This window comes from Diadema setosum, chromosome 12 (genome assembly GCF_964275005.1).
Source record: "Diadema setosum chromosome 12, eeDiaSeto1, whole genome shotgun sequence".
Lineage (NCBI taxonomy): Eukaryota > Metazoa > Echinodermata > Echinoidea > Diadematoida > Diadematidae > Diadema > Diadema setosum.
The window spans coordinates 26399489-26425634 of NC_092696.1; the positions used below are offsets into that span (position 1 = coordinate 26399489).

General features: G+C 38.1%; 1 protein-coding gene across 1 annotated transcript; it reads left to right on the forward strand.

The window, feature by feature from the left end:
* The first annotated feature begins 14797 nt into the window (after positions 1-14797).
* LOC140235830 (uncharacterized) lies at positions 14798-26127 on the forward strand. Its single transcript, XM_072315831.1, has 4 exons — positions 14798-14981; positions 19491-19589; positions 20047-20217; positions 25913-26127. Exons 1-4 carry the CDS (start codon positions 14798-14800, stop codon positions 26125-26127), a joined length of 669 nt encoding a protein of 222 aa, XP_072171932.1.
* The last annotated feature ends 19 nt before the right edge of the window (positions 26128-26146 follow it).

Consider the following 26146-nt stretch of genomic DNA (forward strand, 5'->3'; position numbering starts at 1 on the left):
CGTTAATTCACAGTGCTTACATGAACAAGACTATTCTGCTTGTGCTACTTCGTTTGCTTTGCCCACATAAAATGAATGTGTAGTTGGTACTGTATCTATACACATATATTAACAATCAGTAATTTCACTGAACCGCTGCCAATTGTACAAAACCATTTAGTTCACAGTGCTTACAAACTGCAACTATAGACCGACTATAGGGCCTACCAATCAGCTCATAGACTTGTAGTGTACAGTCGTACCACGTATCAACTTACAACCTGTAACCGTTGGGCCTATGCACTATCATTGGTATAGTACCGGGTACATTATGACTGAAAATACACACAGTATTTGTCTGGTCCAATTACAAGGCTAGGCTTGGACCAATTTGAGCTGGTAGGCTATTTGGTTTAGACCATTTACGGGCTTGTACTTAAACTAGAACACCTTCAGTACTAGTTAGGCTGAGCTTTGGTCTAGTGTACTCAGTTTGGTCCTACTTTGACAGGGCTGGGACTATACTCTTGTCCACTTCATTCACTTGGGCTATAGGACTTGCATGGTCCTACATGACTAGGGCTAGAACTTTGCGGTCCTTTATTATGTGGGCTTACTCTTACCACTGGACTAGGACTAAATAGTCCTTTACGGGCTTACCACTTAGTCTTGAAAATGATGGACCAATTACTTGTATCTTTGGTCCTACTTTGGCTTATCAAGCCTAAACTCAAGACTTAGCTACTCAACTTTCAATTGCTGAACCAAAATCGTCATATATTGTTCAACAAACTTACCACCTTGTTGCACTAGGCTGGTGTTGCATACATTATGGCTGTACCTGTAACAAAAGTTTACAACTTTGCATCCATGCAACAATAAACATCAAGCCATACAACTTGTTACAAAACTATGTTCAACTGAGTCCATTGCTTTAGTTCATCAGTTAGAACTGCATGCTCTAACAGTTAACATTAGAGTCTATGTCACTATGTGTATGTTGCACGACTTGGCTGGGCTGGCTGGACCCGTTGTACGGTACTAGGCTCGGCTGGTCCTAGGCTGGGATGGGCTGGGCTTAACAGCTGGGTCCTCGTTGCACTAGGCTCGGCTGGTCCTAGGCTGGGCTGGGCTTAACAGCTGGGTCCTCATTGCACTAGGCTCGGCTGGTCCTAGGCTGGGCTGGGCTTCGGCTGGGCTGGACCTTGCTGGGTCTCCGTTGCACTAGGCTCGGCTGGTCCTAGGCTGGGCTGGACCTTGCTGGGTCTTTGTTGCACTATATAGGCTCGGCTGGTCCTAGGGCTAGGCTGGGCTGGGCTTCGGCTGGGCTGGCTTCAGTCGGGCTGGCTTCGGCTGGGCTGGCTTCAGTCGGGCTGGCTTCGGCTGGGCTGGCCTTATAGCTGGGTCTTAGCCTTCCCAACTATAATGCTGGGCCTGGAACTGCTTTGGACCTCTGTGGACTTGGGCTTGGGCTGGCCCTCAGATTAGATCTAACAATCTACCGTTGGAGTTAGACTTCCATCTGCAAAGCGTCTCTGAAACTAACACAAGTTCTATCAAACAAAGTCTAGACACTCCAACATTCCAAGCTAGATCATGTAGCTTACTCACTGGATTCTGTTAGATCTAGCTTAATTAGGGTCTAGCCTTCTTGTATCAACATAGAAACCTACTGCAAAGCGTCCATAGGTTACTGAAAATCCTAAACCGCTGTGGTGTCTATGTATATGATTATGAATGGATACTGTGTAGCCTTAATGTATCAAATGCTGCAAAGCGTTCATGACACAATCTCGTATAGCTGGGACTGTTCATAGGCCACCACTGACTGGATCACAAATTTCCCGTTGCACGATCCAATCTAAATCCATTCAAATCCACCTTTTCTCTTGGTCATCCACAAAATTGAGTTGTTCCAGGCAATTCTCTGAAGAAATCCGATCCTCGTCGCCAAATTTGTTATGTTTGTGAGTTCACTTGAGCCGAAATAAAGACAGTTCAAAGTCATGATTTGAAGCCAATCACAAGAGTATGTCTGTACTCCTTTATTAGTTCAGTTGCAGTCCCATCGTGTCTATAACACATATGGATACATGTATGTCAATATACTGTACTATCATATAGTCTGTGTCTTCAGACCTTGTATGATTAGTCTACAACTCAGTCTCCTATATAACAAATATGTACAAATCCGAAAGGGATGAATGTAATACATATCATTACAGCGATATTGTATGACTTCTGCTAATGACAGAACGCCAAAAATGACCCCAACACTCTCCTGGGAGAATGTGCGGATCTTCACACCAGCTCACTTCGCTTCCTTGCTGATTTATGCAAATATCCGTGGCGTTGTAACCCGTTCATACCTCCTGCATGATTAAACCCCTGTCTTCTTTAACATACTTACTAACATTTTCATCTGAGAAAGCGGTAGAATCCAGGATGCCTATGCGAGCAGCGCTAGCTTGAATGCTAATGAAATCTTTCAAAAGCGGTAGTCTACCGCCAAATGCTGTAGAGTTGGCAAGTATGCTTTAAGTTTTCTCTTCTATGCTGTTTTCACTCCGTTGGTTCTTGTCTGTCTTCTTTGGCTCTACTCATGACCACTTTAGTACATGACGCATAAGTGTATAATAGTCACATTTCTTGCAGCTGCGAATCAACCTCTGCAGTTTTAGTCAACAAAACAAGAAGCTATGCCTGTACAGCTCGTGCCGCGTGGGGGAGCTCGTCAGATCAACATTACTGAGAAGAACCCAACTCATTCTGATGCGCGTTTGTTGTCCTGGTACAACTACTTATGCTCATCGATTCTACATCCATATTAAGAATTTCTTATACATTATGATTACTTAAGGCTAGCCCTATTTCATGATTAAACGAGGTTATCTGAAACAATTTGACTTCTCTGTTTGTTTGTACTTTTATGCTGAAGATGTTTTTATAGTAAATTTGCTTTAAAATTATAATATGAATTGTACAAATGTTCATATATATCTGTACAATATCATGTACACATTATACACTCACAGACAAAAACACACATTCCTAATTGATCACGATTATAGACAGTAAGATAGATTTGCTTTCAAACCTGTCTACAACGACCACTCGAGGGAAAAGGTAGGCAGGCGGTGGAAATAGACAGATGTGCTGATGTGGTGGTCCCAGTATGTTCAATGTCCTATATCCGGTGTCCCATGTTTCAAATGGTTAAAATACAAAGTCACCTTGTATACATGTGAATTGAGAGAATGCAGGAGGTTTGAGCAAAATCGAACAATCCGTCCCAAAGTTAAGTGTTTTTTTTTTCTTCTTTCTTTTTTTTTGAAGTGTCTGCCCAATCACTGCTTGATTAGAAGACTAATACAGTCCATGATGTCATATGCGTAGTACGATTATGGAGGTACTGCAGGTCCAATAGCATGGTACGATACACTGTATAAATGAAAATTGCACAAAATTGCACAATTTTTTTTTCTTGAAAAAAAAAAGTCCCATTCCTTCTACTTGTCACTGACGTATCGGTATGTTAAGGGTAGTATTATTCTCCCTGCCTACTGGAAGAAACAAGTCAAGTGCTCTTTTATTATGAAAGAAAAGTGAAAATATGTTGAATCTTCTTTATGTTTTCTTTATATCGCTGTACACAACAGACTTCGCAAGCTGTAGTAGTCTTCTCATCCAGGGATAGCGGCACTGAAACTTCAGAAATTCACAACTTTTGAATGGTCACGAGTTTCCGCCTTTCCCCAAATTTTCAGTGACTTTATTTTTATATTGCTGCATTCTCTCAATTTATATGTATAAGAAGGCGAACTGGTCTTCTGATAGGTCTGTATGCACAAATACACTGCATGAAACCATTTACAAAAAAGTAAAAAGAATAAATATCAAAGGATCACTCTGAATTCAAACATCCTTTACAGAGATCACATATTTACATCCGAATGATTTTCCTACCACTAATCGTAGACCACTAGAGTATACCATAGATTACCATTCACATAAAAATGTTGAAATTGTCATTGGACTTTTTCTCTTTTTTTTTTTTTGCAATTTCAATAATGATTTGTTTGTGTATGTTTTAGTATGTTCAATATTTCCACATTATCTTTTTTTTTCTTCTTTTTTTTTTTTGGTTATGTGTCTGCTACGAATAATGTCGCGGGAGGTATGTGTTTTCTGGTTGTCCGTCCGTCGATATATTGGTATATATTATTTACGTAACAAAGATCCGTTGAAGGTATTTAAATGAAACTTGGTAGATAATAGTATGAGTGTACAAAGCTGTGCCAAACAACTTGTGGACGCACGCCCTCATTAAGGTCATGGACAAATTATGTTTTGAGCACACGTGTTTGAAGTTGATAAATTCGTACCGGGTCAAGTTGTTATGCTATTATATAACGACTTGACCCTTCTGTGAGGTGTAACAACTTACACAGATGAATTGTCAGCTAAGTTATTTTCTTATTACTTCCAAGAAATCTGATTTGTAATACCATGTGGTTTTTCGTTCCATAAAGTTCATGTACAGACATCAATTGATCAAGTGTATCAGGTATTAAAAGTTTCGCTCTTCAATCAATTAAATCTGGGGCCCGTTTCACAAAACTTGTTATCAGTGACAACTGCCACATTTCTACGACAAATTTGTTCTCAGCCAATCAGATGCAAGGATTTCAGTAGCTTGTCACATCTTTGACAACTTGTCACTGATGACAAGTTTTATGAAACGGGTCCCAGGACTTGCATGTATGACAAAATTGATGAAAAGGCTAAAATTTCACATTTCCTCCATATCGTAGATGTAACTCAATGCTTTAAGTACTTTACATAGTACATACTTTACATGCTTTACAGCAGAATGATTCTGTAGATGAAGATTTGGTCCATGCATGGGGTAAAAGGTTTAGTAAAAATGCTATTATTTCACTATAAGATTTCAAGTGTTTTGAAAATGGCTCATGGTATTGTCATAAAAACACGTGTAGAAGTTTACCAGATTGTGTTTATTTTGAGATAATTGTGGGCGGTGTGGTCAAAATGTCAAGGGTCAAGTATCTGCCTATTCATGTATAAACTGCCATCTTATTTATCATTGAGCTGCCTTGTATAAAATATACATATTGGGAGAGTGCCGCGATATTGCGGAGGCATAATTATACCAGTCGCCATAGCGACAGTTCTAATTCTTCATCACGTATTCATTACAAGGAAGAGGCTTTAAGAGCAAGCTGGAGATACCTTGCACTCATCAGTGTCTTATGACCAATTAAAAAAAGGGGGTAATTGGGCTAAAAGGCACTGATAGGCGCTGTTGGAATTGGTATAGGCCCAGGGAAAGGGTCGCTTTAGATACGAAAAATATTAATGCATATTATTTACACCAACGGCGTAAATCCGTACTGAGGAGTGGGGGGAGGGGGGATGATCGGCGATAGTCACCATCACCACGATTACAAGCCCATAACCGGACCGGCGCAGCCTTGGGGGTGGGGGGGGGGGGGAGAGAAGCTTTGTGCCCCCCCCCCCCACACACACACACTTTACAGGGATCGAATGTCCCACTCTTTTGCATGAAATTTGCATGAAATATAAAGTGGGAGGGAAGTGGCAGCAAGTTCTTGTTTTTGTTTGTTTGTTTGTTTGTTTTTTGCTTGTCAGCCGACTTTCGGCGGAAAATCAGACCTTAAAAGTATGAAGACTTTTTGTTGTTGTTTCTCTTGTCTTTTGATTTTCTTTCTTCTTGACTGACAGCGATTTTGACCCCCCTTTTTAAAAACGTAGCGTAGCCCTGAAAAATGCCCAAATAAATTCAATAAAATGGTAAGATGGATCTCCATTTCTTTGTATGTAATAATGCAGTAGATATTTTCCTGTAGCTATTGTATTGTTCAATCTTCTTGATTTAAGTCAATAAAGCAATCATCCGCACGGGCATCGTTCCGTTTTAATGATGATATAGTGGGCGGGGGAGGGACTTGGAGTTGAAATATCTGTGCGAGGGAGCGGAGCGGGGGGGGGGGGGTTCCCCCTCCCACACGAGGAAGCATTTTTAGACCTGAAATTCAGCGATCTGGTGCACACTTTGGTGAAATTTTGGATTTTTTTCCTATCAAAAAACATGTAAGAAAAAGAAACATAGATAATTGAATGACTAAATCGTGGTATCTCAGCTCTTGCTCCGCCTGTGCGACATCACTGTGTAGGCCTACTAAAAATGGGGCCTAGCCCGGATTTGATCTTAGGGGGAGCGGTTAGGTGCGAGGGAGCGAATCGACCGAGCCCGAGGGAGCGGAAAGAGCGAGGGGGGAAGGGTGTGGGAAGGGGGTTTCCGCCTCTCACGGTAAGAACTTTTTACATTTTGATGTTTTAAATGGTGCAATTTGATGCATTTTTTTTTTTTGCGTGTTTTATCGACTTCAAACAGTCCCGTGCATATGTTGAAGCTAACAGTACATTTTGATGTATATCATTATTGAGCACTTTTGGCTATAAAATTATATCATTTAAATAACTTCGTGTATTAATTACTACACTGAATATCATGAACGCGACCGAGCCCGAGCGAGCGGAGCGAGCGAAGGGGGAGAGGGTTGTGGGAGGGGATGTACCCCCCTCCCACGGTGAGAACTCTTTTGCATTTTGATGTTGTAAATGGTGCAATTTGATGCATTTTTTTTTTGCGTGTTTTATCGACTTGAAACAGTCCCGTGCACATGTTGAAGGTAGCAGTACATTTTGATGTAGATTATTATTGAACACTTTTGAGCAACATTGTAAAGTTTCCTCACATGGATTATGGACTGATGGTGTGAAACAACAAATTACTGGCAGCAACATCAGGAGAATTGCATTAAAAAAATTAAATGCGAGCGAGCGAAGCGAGCGAGCTTGAAAATTTTGACATATTATTACAGTCCTTAAATTGCCGTTTGTAGCTATAATTTTTCGCTTTGTAAATTAAGGGTGGCGCACCGGGCACAACTGCTGGCAATTACTGGCAGCAGCATCAGGTGAATGGCATAACGATTAAATGTGAGCGAGCGAAGCGAGCGAGCTTGAAAATTCTGACATTTTTAAAGTCCCCAAACTGCCGTTTGTGTATACCTACCTTTTCGCTTTGGAAACTAAAGGGGGGGGGGGGGGGGAGCGCACCGGGCGCAACGTACTGCTGGCCATGTGATACTTGCAGTAACATCAGGAGAATGGCATAACGATTAAATGCGAGTGAGCGGACTGAGCGAGCTTGAACATTTTGACATTTTACAGTCGAATAACTGCCGTTTGTAGCTATATTTTTTTCGCTTTGGAAATTAAGGGGGATTGGGCGTACCGGGCGCAACTGCTAGCTATTACTGGCAGTAACATCAGGAGAATGGCATTACGATTAAATGCGAGCGAGCTGAGCGAGCGAGCTTGAAAATTTTGACAATTTACAGTCCAAAAACTGCCGTTTTAGCTATATATTTTCGCTTTGGAAATTAAAGGGGGGGGGGGGGCGCACCGCCCCTTTGCCCCCCCCCCCCCCCAAAGATAGATTCGACACCCCTGATCATACCTGAGTATGCCCATAGATGTGGGCCTGACTGAGTCGTTTCAGGAATGATTCAGGAAATGGAGTGGGGGGGGGGGGGTTCAATTATGGCGGTATAGTTTTTGTTATTGTTTGTTTGTTTTCGTATACAATTTGCAGACGGTCCCGAGTTGCACGCGTCATAGCATGTTTACATGTAGGCCTATATTATACTAAATGACGCCGTGTCAACATCTAGACCATACCTTATGTCGATATTACTTTCTTCGCGAGCGAGCGAAGCGAGCGAGCGCTTGAGAAAATTATGTATACATTTTCCTACAAGATAGAATACTAATACTGTTCAGCTCTGTTACCTGTCTGAAGGCGGGCGTACAAACGTCATGCAATATGCCAAAATTGATACAATCACATTTCTGTTTCCTCCATTTTTTTTCCTGAAATTTCAGGGGGGGGGGGGTGTGATTGTACAGGCCATCCCCCTCCTCCATTTCGGGGGTGGGGGGAATTCTTCCCCCCCCCCCTATCCCCCCCCCCCCCGGGATTTACGCCCATAGTTTACACACCTGTTTCATTAAACTCGTAAAATTGTACAGACCATCCCCCCCCCCTCCTCCATTTCAGGGGGGGGGGGGATTCATCCCCCATCCCCCCCCCCCTCGGGATTTACGCCCATGGTTTACACACCTGTTTCATTAAACTCGTTAAAAAAAAAAAAAAAAAAATCACCTTTCTGAAAACCAACAAGCCCCCAAACCGGTTTCACTGTCATGGGAGACTTTGTCGTTAGAAGGAGTGTATCCTTGCTCTCCTTACACCAACAAAAACAATTAGATCATCGCTAACATTGATTATGAATAAAATCAAGGGGAAAATGAGAAAGAAAAGCTGGCAACAAGGGTAAGTGGGTGGTGCAACCCTAATGGAAAACGCCATTACTAATTCATATTAATATCGCGGAAAGCATGCTGACAATGGCACATTTTCCCGACTCAGTGCTATGTTCTCAATCTAGACACCTCAGCTCACGGATTCCACTACTCTCTTTGATTAATTCTTCAGTGATATATCAAGGAGAAGCTCGAAACGATTGATACCATTTTAGTGCCATATTCTGTCTCGATGATTTTTCAGTTGTTGTTGCTCAAATCATAGGCCAGTCTATATATCTTCATTCATATTCCATCTGCAACTGCTATTAAAGGACTTGATTAACATCAGAACCCTCAGATGAAGGGAATGGCAGCAGTTGCGTTGCTATGGAAATTTCCCGGATGCCTTCTCAATACTCTCTTAGGGTTCCACTGCGGTAAGTACAAATCATGGTCACGGGGGATATCAATAAAGACAATGAGCGTTGTTGTATATCCATTACTATTATATTTAATACTTAACATCACGACAATGCATTGAACAATTAATATAGTATAATAAATACCCTGTTATGTTATGGCTCAATCATTTATCAATATATTGATGTTATTAAAGGATAAATCCAGTCCAAATATAAGTTAGTCTAATATTATTGAAAAGGAAAAAAAAGTAATATTTAACGAGTTCAATGGTATGATTTTAATCAAAATCGGATGGAAAATAAGAAAGTAATGACATTTTGAAGTTTTGCTATTTTTTTTTTCGGGAAACAGTTCTTGAAGGGTTAATATGAATATGCAAACTAATGGCAAAGTGAGCATGTCATCCCCTCACAACTTGCCATATAGTTTGTACATAAGTTCTGAAATTTCCAGTTTTTCATTGAAACGGATTTATGCCCGAGGCTTAAATCCTCGTGTATCTAACTGATCACTGTTCTGAAGTAATTCCACCAGGAATAACATCATGTTTCAGACTTCAATGACAGAAACATTGAATTTGTGTGGTTATGAAATGGTTATCTCATTCATCTGCATATTCATATCTTCTGTACAACTGTCTTGCAGAAATTAGCAAAACTTCAAAATGTCGTAACTTCCTTATTTTTCATCCGATTTCAGTCAATTTTTTACTGTTGAACTTGTAAGACTTTACTCTTTTTATCAAACTGACTTATATTCGGACTGGATTTCACCTTTTATGTTATACCTTCATGCTTTAATGGGCATCAGGGCACTTCAAGTTCATAATAGTTTTTAAAAAAATAATCAATGGCATTACATTGATAATAATAGCAGTAGAAATGATAACATATGGAATTTAAAGTCGACAAGTCCACCTATAAATGATTGAAATGCTCAAGGCGCCACTAGTGCAAAATACGAATCATGTGCATAGCGATGTTACATAACATGGTCAATTGATTCAAAACGTCGCAAAATAATTACAAAAACTGCAATAAAAATTATTCATCCCTCTTCTTTTTTTCACACTTCATCACAATCCATGGGATTTACGCCCATGGTTTGCACACCTGTTTCATTAAACTCGTAAAATTGTACAGGCCATCCCCCCCCCCCCTCCTCCATTTCAGGCGGGGGGGGGGGGATTCATCCCCCATTCCCCCCCCCCCCCGGATTTACGCCCATGGTTTACACACCTGTTTCATTAAACTCGTAAAAAAAAAAAAAAAATCACCTTTCTGAAAACCAACAAGCCCCCAAACCGGTTTCACTGTCATGGGAGACTTTGATGTCGTTAGAAGGAGTGTATCCTTGCTCTCCTTACACCAACGAAAACAATTACATCATCGCTAACATTGATTATGAATAAAATCAAGGGGAAAATGAGAAAGAAAAGCTGGCAACAAGGGTAAGTGGGTGGTGCAACCCTAATGGAAAACGCCATTACTAATTCATATTAATATCGCGGAAAGCATGCTGACAATGGCACATTTTCCCGACTCAGTGCTATGTTCTCAATCTAGACATCTCAGCTCATTGATTCCACTACTCTCTTTGATTAATTCTTCAGTGATATATCAAGGAGAAGCTCGAAACGATTGATACCATTTTAGTGCCATATTCTGTCTCGATGATTTTTCAGTTGTTGTTGCTCAAATCATAGGCCAGTCTATATATCTTCATTCATATTCCATCTGCAACTGCTATTAAAGCACTTGATTAACATCAGAACCCTCAGATGAAGGGAATGGCAGCAGTTGCGTTGCTATGGAAATTTCCCGGATGCCTTCTCAATACTCTCTTAGGGTTCTACTGCGGTAAGTACAAATCATGGTCACGGGGGATATCAATAAAGACAATGAGCGTTGTTGTATATCCATTATTATTATATTTAATACTTAACATCACGACAATGCATTGAACAATTAATATAGTATATACCCTATTATGTTATGGCTCAATCATTTATCAATATATTGATGTTATTAAAGGATAAATCCAGTCCAAATATAAGTTAGTCTAATATTATTGAAAAGGAAAAAAAGTAATATTTAACGAGTTCAACGGTATGATTTTGATCAAAATCGGATGGAAAATAAGAAAGTAATGACATTTTGAAGTTTTGCTATTTTTTTTTTTTCGGGAAACAGTTCTTGAAGAGTATGCAAACTAATGGCAAAGTGAGCATGTCATCCCCTCACAACTTGCCATATAGTTTGTACATAAGTTCTGAAATTTCCAGTTTTTCATTGAAACGGATTTATGCCCGAGGCTTAAATCCTCGTGTATCTAACTGATCACTGTTCTGAAGTAATTCCACCAGGAATAACATCATGTTTCAGACTTCAATGACAGAAACATTGAATTTGTGTGGTTATGAAATGGTTATCTCATTCATCTGCATATTCATATCTACTGTACAACTGTCTTGCAGAAATTAGCAAAACTTCAAAATGTCGTAACTTCCTTATTTTTCATCCGATTTCAGTCAATTTTTTAATGTTGAACTGCAATAAAAATTATTCATCCCTCTTCTTTTTTTCACACTTCATCCATTTTTTTAACCCAAGGATTTGGGCATTCTACAACGGATATTATATTGTATTTATTTGGCAATGTTGTGTTTTTATGATACAGGAAGCTTTTATACAATACTGCTCAGCCTTCTTTCACTTTGAATTGCAGGATTCATAATTATTTCGCACGAAATGTTATTCATTTTCACAGGAATACTGTCACATGACTATAAGAGCACCATCGTCATTAAAACTATGCATCTGTTGTTGTTGTTTCTATCAAGTCCCGCTCCTATTTTGAAATTCAGTGAAGCAGGATATCCATAAAGCTTTTACCTTTTCAATTGATGGAAACGTAAACTTAAGATTGTTTTTTTTTTTTAATACAAAAATTGTTAGACAGTAGTTAGTGACCTTTTATCTTTAAATAGTTACAATGCCATATTCTTTATTTTGTATTGTCTTTGTAATTCTTATGCAACGCTAATATACCGTAATTATAAGCTCGGTATGTGGTTAATTTCTTTCTTTATATTTTTAAACTTGTATATTTTTATCATATAAACTATCGATTACGATATTATTTCTTTAATGCTTAAATGGGTCGGTCTGATTTTCAGAAAAGAATAAAAAATAATTCCTCGTTGGCGGCTTCCTTTAGCTTGTTGTGTACCATGAATTCTGCGTTGATTTCCGATACTCTGTATTTTTTTTTTTTAATAATTGTGTATATCATTGTCATAGTTTGTTTTTTTCAAGCTGTACAAAAAAAAAAATCCTGTTCAACTTAATTTAACTGAATTCAGGATTGCAAGAAAATCTTAAAATTAAACAAAAATGCTTAAGAAAATATACAAATCCAATCAGGTCAAAATGGAAGAAGAATATTGCAACCTTTCTTAGCCAACACAAACAAAACACAAAATATAGAATTTGATATGTGGAGAAGAGCATAAAAGTATGGTGATAAAAACAACACGACCTTATCCATTGATCATTTCTAAATAAGCAGGAGAATAGTGATATTAGACTATATCACATTTTGGTATCAAATCATTCTCATATAAGGAATTATTGTGTGTGTAAGCCTGCGAGGCGCCTTTTAGTATGTTCCCTCACACTAGTTCTTAAGAAAGTGAAATTAATAATAATGATGGTGATGATGATGATGATAACAATAATAATAATCATTATAATAATAATAATAGTAACAATAATAGTCAATAGAAAAAGACGGATGCTTTCAGTTAGATTCTTCGTGGCATTTCTGAAGTTTAGATTTACCTATGTCCTTCTTTCGAAATCCTCTACATACGCAAAGGATGCACGAAACCTGTACTGTGAAGAAAGAGTTTATTAATCCCAAGGGGGATGATTATAATGACAAAACACACATTTCCGCACACTATCCCTTATGATACAATGACTGTCTAAAGCATTTCTTTACAGGTACGTACATGACAAACTGGAATATCAATGTAAACACACAAACCATGCAGCTCCCTGCAATTAAAGATAAAGTGGATAAAGATACGTTGATTTTACATGAAGTTTGTATTACTTATTATTTTGAATATACACTAACGCCTTAAAGTTTACACGGGCTGAATTTTGAAATTGATATTCAATACATTTATGACGAAAATGTATTGTATTTACAGTTGACATGAGAACGTTAAAATGTATCACATTGAGGTCTTAAGATATACAAGGGTCGATGTTACATCTATCGTTTGTGTTACACTGCAGGATGTTAAATCGTCCTTTCTAGAACCAGTGAGGTACTCATCGACATTTTTACACATTTACTTGAAATAACGGGGACACCGCAGAAATTTAGAGAAAACACAATTATGGTTTTGATGCAAATTGGAAACTAATTCATAGAGAGAGAAAAAAAAATCTTAATTTGATCGCAAAGGTAGTGCAGACAAAGTATGCAATTTTCAAGATACAGACTGTGTGTTGTTTTTCTTGTTATGAGACAACAGCCGCTATGCATTGACAAATTTAAGATGTGCAGGCATTTAACATTAATTTATAGGACGTTACTACTTATGGGTAATAATTGTTTTATGGAGCAGCTCTACTCCAAATTCAGTCATCTTAGTTCCATAGCTCACTAACAGGCGTAAAGAATTGTTTTGAATTTTGATAGAAATTATGAAAAGACGACTATGACACTACGCGTGTGTTGAACAAGTAGATGTATCTTGCTGTAAAAGATTGTTATCAAATGCTACCCTCTGTATTGTTAAGATTACAACAGCCTTGACGGCTGATCTACAATTTAAAAAAAAAAGTGTCGGAAGGACAAAACCAGTCGGAGTCAAGCTTTGAAATTGTATATGATAGGTTCGAGTTTCTCTGACTTAATTTTTTTTCAAGTGTTTGAAATCAGTATTTATAAAATATTTGTATGTTTCTGGTTGAAATGGGGAAAAGGTGAATGAATGAATGAATGAATGAATAAAACAATAACATCATGAAATTGCAACAAATATCCAGGATAAAAAGCTTTGAAATTGTATATGATAGGTTCGAGTTTCTCTGACTTAATTTTTTTTCAAGTGTTTGTTAAAAAAAACTGTTAAAACGATAGCAATAGATAACAAGAAAAGAAAGCCGTTGTAGTAGTGATAGTTATAATCATTTCATTGATTGAAGAAAAAGCAAACAGTGAACCAGTGATCCACTTTCAGAAAAAAAAAACTTCTACATTTAATTCATTTCAATTTTAATTCTATTTCATATTTCACTCTCTTTATTAACAGAGAATAGGGTTTCATAAGCAAAACAAAATGAACTGAAAAGAATACAAAATAATTGTGGAACCTTGTTATATATACGTTGTCTTGAAAACTGAAGTGATGAAAATAAACGCAAACTCCGAAAAATAGAGGAACCCATTAAAAATACAAAAGCTTGTAGAATGTGTTTCCTCAGGTACAGAATGTCAATAGAAAAATAGATTAATGCACAATGTCTGAGAAGACAGAACAAGAAATGAACACACATATAAACACGCGAAAACGCGAAAAAAAATTGAAACGAGACAGGAGCAACGATGAAATCAATACAGGGAGGCCTAAACAGACAAGACAGAATGAAACACGACTAACGTGACGGAAAGACAACGCAACAGACAGAAATGCACAACAGATGGAGCAATCCTTGACAGAAGTATATCGAAAAAAAAGAAAAGATAATCATTTGTCATGGGCTCTTTGAAACACGACTAACGTGACAGAAAGAAAACACAACGGAAAGAGAAATGCACAACAGATGCAGCAATGCTTGACAGAAGTATATCGAAAAAAAAAATGTGTTATATATATATATATATATATATATATATATACTATATTTGTCATGGAATCGTTATTTTTCTCATCCTTGCAGCGATTACTGTTTTGTCCATGGACGGAGACGCAGCAAAGTTTTGTCCGAAAGTAAGAATCATCTGCCCGAATAAGACACTTGTCAGCGGGGACATCGTCCAGACCGAGCTGAAGCTTGCTACCTCTGAGAGCAACCCGATGATAGAGCAGTATGCAGGCCTTGTTCAAAATGCCGCCCAAAATTACATTTGCACAGTACCTGGTAAGAAAAGTGATTGCTCAGTGCTTTCCCTGTCCCTTACCTATTTAACCCTTTGTGTGCTTTGAGTGCCAGTTGGCACTGACAACCCCATAGACTTGTACACTCTGTCCAAAGTCCCTGGTACAGAAGGAGTTAAGGGTTTGTCTTGCTCTTTCTTGTGACTATCCCAACTTATGTTCAAGACGGCTCTGATGTTATTTTTGCTGCCCTAGTATTTTCATGTACGACTGTATACCCAAATACTCATTATGTTAATCAAGGGCACGGTCGTCACAAGTTTTGTTTGTTGTTTATTGCTATCTTATTGGTTTACTTTCGCGGGACTATGTGAGATCATTGCTAGTCAGTTTGTCTTTAAATTGATGCATGTCTGTGAGACCTTACTTCTAGAGATGTTCCCCTAGCATTTTCAAATTGACCGCATGTTACTCCTATTTTGATATTCATATTTGCTGGAAACAAATGTCATTGAACCTGACACCTCAACCTGAATGTTGTAAAATCTTGATCGGGAGGAATAAGATTGTCTGTGAGATTTTTCTGTTCAGTTTTACCACTGGACAGGATTAGAACTCGGGATTTTAAGGAAAGGAAAAAACAAAACAAAACAAAAATACTCGGATCAACAATAAACAAGCAAAAAAAAAAAAAAAGAGAAGAAACCAAAGCAAAAATCAAAAACAAAAACAAATCACAATGCTGGAAAGAAGACAGTATCATACAGTGTGAGAAACACCGTGTGAACAAAGTGTGAACACATTGTGAACACAGTGTGAAATCTCTTCACACTGTTAACTTCGAGCGTTTTAACAGTGTGAACAGAATGTGTCATTAATTTCCAAGTGTGAAACAAAACATTACTATGTGAACACTCTGTAAAATCCACATCTTCACACTGTTAAATTCGAGCGTTTTCACATAGTTGACTATCATTATGAACACACTGTGAACACACTGTAAACACACTATGGGACACAGTGTTCTGTCCTGCAGGGAAACAAACATACGATACTCGATTGAATGTGATATGCATGGATGGGGTCTGCGGCTGTCTCTCAAAGAGCAGGTTCACCAATGCTCAGATTACTCCGGGTAAATGTGATTACCCCAGGTAAAATGTGACATCATACTTGGAGTTAGATGAGGTTTCGTCCCAAAAATTTGGGATGACCATGACTTCAAACGCCATGTTGACAATCAGTGCCAGCTAGACAGAGATGACCGATGATGGTACCCATGCAGGGTTCGCATGTCCTACAAGTGGGCGGGTACATCTGTTGTGGCTGTGGGTGCTGCTGGAGCTTTTTGCTGAGCATGTTTTCATTGGGCCTCAATTATGGGCCTTGAAAAGCTACCCGGTCTCCTGACGGTCATCTTGCAATGCCTAGGCTTATACGTTGTACTCCCGTGGCAACCGACACAATTATGCTGAAATTTCGCTACAACGAAGTGCAAATTCAATTTCCAAAATTGTCGTCACTAAAATCTATGGTGCAAAGTTCACTTACAACGAATTTGGTTAAAACAAAATTCTCGTTTGATGTAACAAAGTCATTTTCCAGCGCCGGCAATAAAGGAAAAAATGATTGAGAAGTTTTCCGTTTTAAAGAAATGCAGATCGCATACGAAATTTCATAGCAGAACATTCATTTACAGAGCATCCGCGCATGGGCGAAGGTTTTACATTTTACAGTTTTTAAATAGAAATCGCTCTGCGTTCTGTTCCTGTGTCCATTTCCGAGGAATTGTTATGTTTTCCGAAATGAAATAAAATTCACTATTCCAATAGCTCCTAACTCCGAAAGAGACATATTTCTTATATAGATCAGATGTAATTCAATTAAAAAAAAAAAATCGAGTTCAGTCATTATTCCGAACATTTGTGGCGTTATTCCGTCTGTCGAAAAGGAGATTCCGACTGTTGAAAATAAAGTAAGGTCGGGAATGGTCTGAATGATGAATGGTAAATGAAAAGTGAATACAAAATGAAGGGTAAACGGTTAATGAATGGTAGAGTGAATGGTCACTGATATGCAGATTAGATGTTCCACTTTTACTATTAGTCTGAATGGTAGTTCTGAATGGTGAATAGTAAAGGGTGGATGGTAAATGGATGGTGATTGGTAAGCAAAGGGTTGAATTATGAAAGGTAAATGATTGGTAGAGTGACCAGTTTACCATTTAAAACCAGAATGTTTCAAGCCGCGGCAGCGGTAGGTACGTGAAGGTAAATGAATGGCAATTTAAATGGTATACCAGTCATTTTTTTTTTCTTGTCAGCGTTTGTCAGGGGTTGTCAAGTTTATTGCACAAGAACCTTTAGCTTCGCTGCAAGACTGAGTTTTTCCGCTCCCATTATACGTTCTCCCAGAGTTTGACAAAGGAGTTAAAGTAACTAATGATGATGCTTAATTGCCTTCTCTCGGAGTCATTAAAGGGCGAAGGAAATGTTTGAAAACAGGCAGACCAACAACAACATTCTCCCAGAGTTTGACAAAGGAGTTAAAGTAATTGATGATTATGCTTAATTGTCTTCTCTCGGAGCCATTAAAGGGCGAAGGAAATGTTTGAAAACAGGCAGACCAACAACAACAACAAACAAGGATCGGATAAAAAACTTCATATCTCTTTTAGAAATGTGTCTTATCACAGATCACCGACGAAGGCATCTCAGTTTTAAAGGGATATATTTACCATTAATTTTGCAGATGAAACAAAACCCCAGCTTTAGTTCCTCAAAGTACTTCTAAAATATATAGTTAGGATATAAATATAAACCAATGCAAGAATTCGAATCAGTATAATCAAGGTATAGATAAATATACAAAATATGAACAATAGTTATAATAAAAAAAACTGTACTAAATCGTCTACAGTTATGGTTTACTGTGAAAATATAGTGATATCTCTTTATATTTTAGGCTTTATTGCAAAATGTTCATCTGTTCATATGGTAAGATGTTTTGTGATACACCTAACCTACACATGTGCATCAAATTAATGTGCTATATCGAACATTTTTTTTTTAAAATTACTGCTCCTAATGGTAAACCGTATCTTTAATTTGACAGTGTAACAGAGAGTATTGTATTTCTGTATAGGCAAATCCTCCAACTGCTTCCAGTTTCAGATATTACAAGGAAAATGAAATTTACCTGAAAGTCTGGCAGGCCCGTTGCATAGGGGCATGTTTTGTATGGTGTAAATGACACAGTTAACGCAAAACACCATGTTTGATATGTTGAAACTTCAATATATTTTGTGAGCGAGTGTCAGTATGTTGACAGATTGTGGGCTATTTCAGAAAAACAAAACAAAACAGATGTCTATTTAGACACATGTTCTCTTGATATTATGATGTGATGATCGGAGTCACGATATTTCATTGCCTGTTTTTCAAATCATTTTGTTTGAAATATTATGATGTATTATGTGTTTTGATGAATGTATGTTTGATGTAGAATAATGAATATCCAAGTGGAAAAAAAATGTTTGATATGCTATTATGCGCGCGAGCTTGCGTGTGTATAATACGTGTGTTTGGGACAAATTAATCTTACTTGCAAATTGAAGTCAGACTTTAAATGAAATGGTAAACCGCTTGTCAAAAACTCAGTCGCAGCTGTGGATGGACGGGCCTTGTCATATGGCAGTACCGTCAGGTCAGTGGATGACTCCCCGGCTCCTAATCGGAGGTAACGAATTCGATTCCATCCCAGTGCTTTCGTCCTTCGACTAGATGTTTTTACCCACCATGTCCCTCTCGACCCATGAGGAGTATAAATGGGTACCTGGCAACGCCAGGATAATACTAATGGTGGGACCCTCAGGGAGAGCAGTGGCAACAATGAAGAGGCTGCCATCGGACCATGGATAATGAAAACCTTAAATGATGATAATAATAGTAATGATAACAGCAATAATAATAATAATAATAATAATAGTAATGATAATAATAATAATGATAATAATAATTATAATCTTATCATAATCATTATTGCTATTATCATTATTATTGTTATTATTAGTTGGCTCAGTCAGTAGCGCGTCTGCCTCACGATCACGCGGCCCGGGTTCGAACCCGAGTCTGTACTGAGCAATGTTGTGTGTAAGCATACCGTCCCCTCTAGCAAGAGGCAAAACACTCTGTCCCTCGGATAGGACATAAAATGGAGGTCCCGTGTATGAGAGAGTAACAACTCATGCACGTAAAAGATCCCGCTTCATTCATTCATCGCAAAGAGCAGGGTGTTTAACCCGGTGAAGTGGTCCCACCTCACATCCAACTGGACCCCATGGAAGACCAGCTTAACGTAGCTGAATATGGGCTATCCGGCCATCTTCTCAGATGGAAATGAACAAACAAACAAACAAACAAATCAGGTCATTGCGCCCAGCGATGGTCGATATGTCATGCATGCTTTATACTATAGATGGGCCGCGGAGCGCTGTGTACCTTATGTGTTTTTATATAACATGATTGTTTGCCTTTTTTTTTTTTTTGAACAGCCTGCGATTCATCCCCCTGTCTGAATGGAGGGATCTGTACGGAGACCGTAACAGGATTTGCTTGCGTCTGCACCGCTGAATTCTTCGGACCAACATGTAGTGAGCAAAATACTGAATTACCCGTTTCGGGGATATCACTGGCATTAGTGCTCATGATTTGAAACACTTTGCATATGCATATTATCGCATAGACATACGATGTTATTCTATTTTCCCTGATACATCTTGCATAAGATTCCGGTAGCTTCAAATTATTAAGACCACTTAAACGGATCATTAATCGCCACTTGATTTCACCCTATGATACAAATATTTTACTGGATTGCACAACAAATACTTAATAATAACTTCTTTGGCCACCAACAAAAATGACGATACTTGCTTATTTTATGACAATCTCCATTATTCATATTATTAGCGTTATCATGTTTTCTGTGAAATTTTCAAACTACTTATGCGACTCGCGTGAAGAAAAAAAAAATTATTATTGGGTACAAACGGCTAAAGATTTAAGAAATCACTGAGGTCAGTTTCTGTATGCCTTTGAATTCTTCAGATTGTTCGACACTACACACAGCGGACGTTGGTGAGACGAGACAATACACGTTTCCCGGATGGAAAGTCCCTGAGAATTTGACGTTACTAGACTTTGAGGTCAGCGCAAATCAAAATGCACATATTGGTCTGTCAAGCATCAATGAAGAAACACCTAGCATGTATGAAATAAGTGAGTACCTCCAATTGAGGTTACAGATTTTATATGTTTTATTTTGAGATTTATTTTAGCGTTTTATTTGCTTGGTGTGTAAATAAAGCATTTTGTTGGCCTTATAAACCAACATATTCATGTATCATAAAAACTGACAATGCTTAGTATTAAAGGACAAGTCCACCTTCATAGACATGTGGATTGAGTGAATGCAACAATATCAGTAGAGCACATCAGTGAGAGTTTGAGGAAAATCGAAGAATGCATTCAATAGTTATGAATTTTTGAAGTTTCTACTCAGTTACAGCTAGAGATATTACAGCTTGTGACGTCACATGTGCACAACGATATAAAGAAAATATAAAAAAAATTCAACATATTCTCAGTTTTCTCGCATAATAAAAGAACGCTTGACATGTCTCTTTCAGAGGGCAGGGGGAATAATATTACCCTTAGAATACGTCAGTGACAAGTCGAGGAAATGTGCATTAAAAAAAAAAATACAGTTTGTGAAATTATTTTCCTTATAGTCTGGGTGCCAGAGGCTGAACCTTGCTTTACCGTTCACCCAATGTTCTTTGATGGTTTTACCCTATTTCGGGGATGCTGAATCCGAATCCGGATGATGCAACTCTTGCATCCTTGAGGGTTTTCAGATATTCAAGATGGCCGCCAAGATGGCCGTCCAAACCGGAAATTCCCACGTATTTCCTTCTATATGGTGAGATATTGATAACAAGTGATGGTTTTACCCTATGTCGAGGGTGCTGAATCCGAATCCGGATGATGCAACGCTTGCATCCTTGAGGGTTTTGAGATATTCAAGATGGCTGCCAAAATGGCCGCCAAAACCGAAAATTCCCACGTATTTCTTTCTAAATGGTGTGAAATCAAATAGAATTGATGATTATCCCTATTTGGAAGGTGCTGAATCCGAATCTGGATGATGCAACTCTTGCATCCATGAAGTTTTTGAGATATTTAAGATGGCCGCCAAAATGGCTGCCAATTAAAACCGGAAATTCCCACGTATTTCCTTCTAAATGTTGAGAAATTGAAAATGATTAATGGTTTTACCCTATTTCGAGGGTGCTGAATCCGAATCTGGATGTTGCAACTCTTGCATCCATGAAGTTTTAGAGATATTCAAGATGGCCGCCAAAATGGCCGCCAATTAAAACCGGAAATTCCTACGTATTTCCTTTTAAATGGTGAGATGTTGAAAACAATAAAATTGATGGTTTTACCCTATTTCGGGGCTGCTGAATCCGAATCTAGATGATGCAACTCTTGCATCCTTGAAGATTTTGAGATATTTAATATGGCCGCCAAAATGGCCACCAAAACCGAAAATTCCCACGTATTTCCTTCTAAATGGTGAGAAATTGAAAACAATTGATGGTTTTACCCTATTTCGAGGGTGCTGAATCAGAATTTAGACGGTGCAACTCCTGCATTGTTGAAGATTTTGAGATATTCAATATGGCCGTTAAAATTGCTGCCCAAAACGGAAGTTCCTATGTATTTCCTTCTAAATGGTGACAATTTGTAAGCAAGTGGTTTTCATCTTATTTTGAATGTGCTGAATCCGAAGCTCAGGATACAACTCTTGCATCCTTAAGGGTTTTGAGATGATAAAGATGGCCGCCAAAAATGACCGCGAAAAACGGAAATTCATATGTAGACCCCCTATTTCCTTCTAAATGGTGTGAAATATAAAACAGTTGGTGGTTTTACACTATTTTGAGTTTGCTGAATTTGAAGCTCCAGTATACAGCTCGTACTTCCTTGAGGGTTTTGAGATAATAAAGATGGCCGCCAGAATGGCCCCTAAATTGCCGTCAAAAACGAAAATTTCCATGTAAGTCCTATATTACCTTCTAAATGGTGTAAAATTGAAAACAATTGGCGGTTTTACTCTATTTCGAGGGTGATGAATCCGAACCTGGTTGAAGCAACTTTCGTGTTCTTTTTTAAGGGTTTTGAGATGTCCAAGATGACCGCCAAAATAACTGTCAAAAATTGGTAAATTTTAGGCCCTATTCAGCACCCTCGAAACTTGGTTGTTGAAATTCGTCCATTCTTTAGGGTTTTTAGACGTCCAAGATGACAGCCAAAATAAGTGGCAGAAATTCCAATGTTAATATATTTTTTCTTAAATGGTAAAAATTTTAAAATAAATTGATGGTCTTACCCTATTTCGAGGGTGCTGAAGGTCTTTGAAGGTTTTCGGACATCTATAAATGTCCTGTATGAACGGAAACTCCTTAACATGTTCTTATACTGAAATGGTGAAGTATTGTGCTCCAACGCGAAGCGGGAGAGTAAACCCATGCAGGGTGAAAAACAATAATTCGTATTCTTGAATTCAACTCAGTTGAGCGAATTTGTCAAATCAGCCAAAATTTATTGACAGCCAAAATGACTGTTAAAATGGAATTCTAATATACTGAGATATTCCGATATGTCTCAAACGGAACTTTAACACGTACTGTAAAAAAAAAAAAAAGTCAATTGACATCATACTGAAACGTACAAACGCAAAGAAAGATACGACTGAAAATGTCTTTATGCATAATTGTTATGAAATAATACTTGTGGTCGCCAATAATATGGCTCCATAGATGTAAAGTTAATCCTTTTCGGCTATCAATAGAGTAAAATTAAATTATGACATGTTGGTATTTGGTGTTGAAACTTGTCTTGTATTCTGACGACTCTCGCGTCGTATTCTTGTGAAACTTGTGGCATATTCTGATTAGGTCACTGGAAATGGTTGCATCCATGACCACTATAGTAGATATCAATAAGGGTAATTTCAAAAGCACTCTGCGCGATTATGATATTCGTAAGTACAATTGTACTGGATTATCAACTATTACCTTCCATGTTGTCGTTTGATTTTTATTTATTTTTTTTTTCACGGCGCGTTACCTGTGATTTGTCCGTCCCCTCGTGTGTGTTTGTAATAGATTATATATACATATATACATATACACATAGGTAATATTACATCATATTGAAGAAAAAATTGAAGCATAACAATAAAAATGTCCCACTCGTGTCTTCAACAATGTCATCAAGACCACCAATATAAACCAAATAACCAATTTGAGTGTTCATGGATAAAGAGATTAAAACTGCTCATGGATTAAGACAGGTAATGTTGGGTAATTTCAGTACACTTCTCTACATCACTATCACAATATGATTTAGATGAACATGTCTTGTCCATTAATTGTTAGTGTTCAAAATTTATCCATTATATGTAGAGGAAACAGTGTAATCTTGCAATTATTCAACCGCATCTGTAGTCTTGAAGGGTTAATTACTGGCACACTTGTATCGTACCAACTCAAAGATATCCAGTAGAGCTGGTTTCACTGTATATACAGCAAGTTCAAACTGTGCCATTGACGAAAACCATCAATTGTTATCAATTTCTCACCATTCAAGGAAATACATTGGAGTTTCCGTTTCGGCGGCCATTTTGGCGGCCATCTTGACTATCTCGAGGTGCATCATCCAGATTCAGATTCAGCACCTTCGAAATAGGGTAAAACCATCAACTGTTTTCTATTTCTCACCATTCAGAAGGAAATACATAGAAATTTCCGGTTTTGATTGGCGGCCATTTTGACGGCCATTTTGGCGGCCATCTTGAATATCTCAATACCCTCAAGGATGCAAGGTTTGCATCATCCAGACTCGGATTCAACACCATAGAAATAGGGTAGATCCATCAATTGTTTTCAATTTCTCACCATTCAGAAGGAAATACATGGGAATTTCCGCTTTTAATTGGCGGCCATTTTGACGGCCATTTTGGCGGCCATCTTGAATATCTCAAAAACTTCATGGATGCATGGGTTGCATCATCCAGATTCGGATTCAGCACCTTCCAAATAGGGAGAATCATCAATTATTTCCAATTTCACACCATTTAGAAGGTAATACGTGGGAATTTTCGGTTTTGGTGGCCATTTTGGCGGCCATCTTGATTATCTCAAAATCCTCAAGGACGCAAGAGTTGCATCATCCAGATTCGGATTCAGCACCTTCGAAATAGGGTTAAATCATCAATTGTTTTCAATATCTCACCTTTTAGAAGGAAATACGTGGGAATTTCCGGTTTTGGCGGCCATTTTGGCGGCCATCTTGAATATCTCAAAATCCTCAAGGATGCAAGAGTTGCATCATCCAGATTCGGATTCAGCACCCCCGAAATAGGGTATAACCATCAAAAAACATTGGGTGGACGGTAAAACAAGGTTAGGCCCAAAAAGTGGCTTTGGCACCCAGACTATTACATCGTTCTACGCATGTGACATCATACACAGTAGTCAGATACTAGTCTTCTTATCCAGCAATGACCGCACAGATACTTTAAAAATTCATAACTTTTGAACGTATTGTCCGATTTTCCCCAAACTTTCACCAATGTGATCTATTAATAATATTGCTTTATTCATTTAATCCACATGTTATGAAGGTGTACTTTAAAGGGAAATCGATATAAGAGGTACAAACACGACAAAAGTAAATAAAACGATATTAAAGAATCACATCTGCATATTTCATGTTGGTCGGTTCATCGTCATCATAACGCACTGTTAGCTAGTGGTACAAACGTGGTAAAATACCATGTGAAAGAGTGTTTCCACCTTTTATATAGGCCTAGGTACCACGCCATGCTTACAAAGAGAGCGGATGTAGGGGAGCAGCTGTTAAAAAAAAATCCGAATCTTGGAACGTCAAAGGAAAGAAAAATATTTCAATTTATAATTTTTGCGTCGTGTAGTTTCTATTGTGACAGATTAACAAATTGCCCTATATTACCAACGTTAATGAGCACCGTCTATCTCGTGTTTGTGGTCTAGATGCAAAGGAACCTTTCATGAAATATAACATACCATTCTTGGAAAAATTCAGAGTTTATATGATGAAAATCGGTTTTGAAGTACTTGAGACATTAAGGGAACAGAGAAGACAAAGCGATCGTAATAAAAGATTGGTCCCACCTTTTATTAGGGTTGTTATGTTTATCTCAGTCATTTAAAAACTAATTTTCATCAAATAAACATTGAATCTGCTCTTTCATATTTCATAAAAGGTTTCTCATTACCTAAAAAGAAAAACAAATCTTAGAAACCTGAAGTTAGGTCTTAACCCAAACCATACAATCCATTTTATCCTAAAACTTAAAAAAAAAGGTTTTATTTCTTTTCCAATTCAAATAACAATGTTAAAAAAAAACCAAACAAACAAACAAACAAACAAACAAACAAACAATGAGCGGCGTAATTTTCCTGGGCCAGAGTGACTATTAGCGTGGTTAGGGGTGAATTTTTGGGCCTCAATCTTAACAAGGGGTAATTGTAAAGGGAGGTAATGCTCTGTGGTATTTTGTTGATGCCCAATGATGCAGCTGGAAAATTCCGAAATGAGTGTTACGGTAACTCCTAACAGAAACTCCTGAACACAACTGGTGGTAGCAGTGATAGGCATTGTCGACACAGATAGAGTATCAATTAATAATTTGTAAAATAAATATAAAAAAAAAAATCATTTTTGAATATTATTTTAATATTTGTTTGTTTATTTGTTTTCTGTCTGTATATGTTGGCGTCCGTAGTAGTTGGAGGCTGGGAAAATGTTGGCGGGGGAATACGACTCTGCTTGTCGTTTGATACTTGCGGTCTCCCAATCAAAGATGGCCAGCCGGGTGTGATCCTGTCCGGTCGTCCTACTTTCGACCGCTACTGGGTCACCTTCCGGGACGGCACCCTGAAACTTGGTCGCTATGGCGACGACACTGCTCTGTTAGATGTAGTTGATCCCGGCACATCTGAGATCAATTATGTCGGCGTTTGGACGGGATTCGGCTCCGACGGGGACTGGAAGTTCCATTCCTTCTGTGGGATGTGAATCTCAGTGTTAACAAACA

What these genes read in the sequence shown, in the direction of transcription:
- LOC140235830 (XM_072315831.1), top strand. Translation starts at nt 14,798, where the DNA reads ATGGACGGAGACGCAGCAAAGTTTTGTCCGAAAGTAAGAATCATCTGC. An exon ending in TTACATTTGCACAGTACCTG is followed by an intron (nt 14,982 to 19,490) that starts GTAAGAAAAGTG and finishes TTTTTTGAACAG; the next exon opens with CCTGCGATTCATCCCCCTGT. An exon ending in ACCTAGCATGTATGAAATAA is followed by an intron (nt 20,218 to 25,912) that starts GTGAGTACCTCC and finishes TCCCAATCAAAG; the next exon opens with ATGGCCAGCCGGGTGTGATC.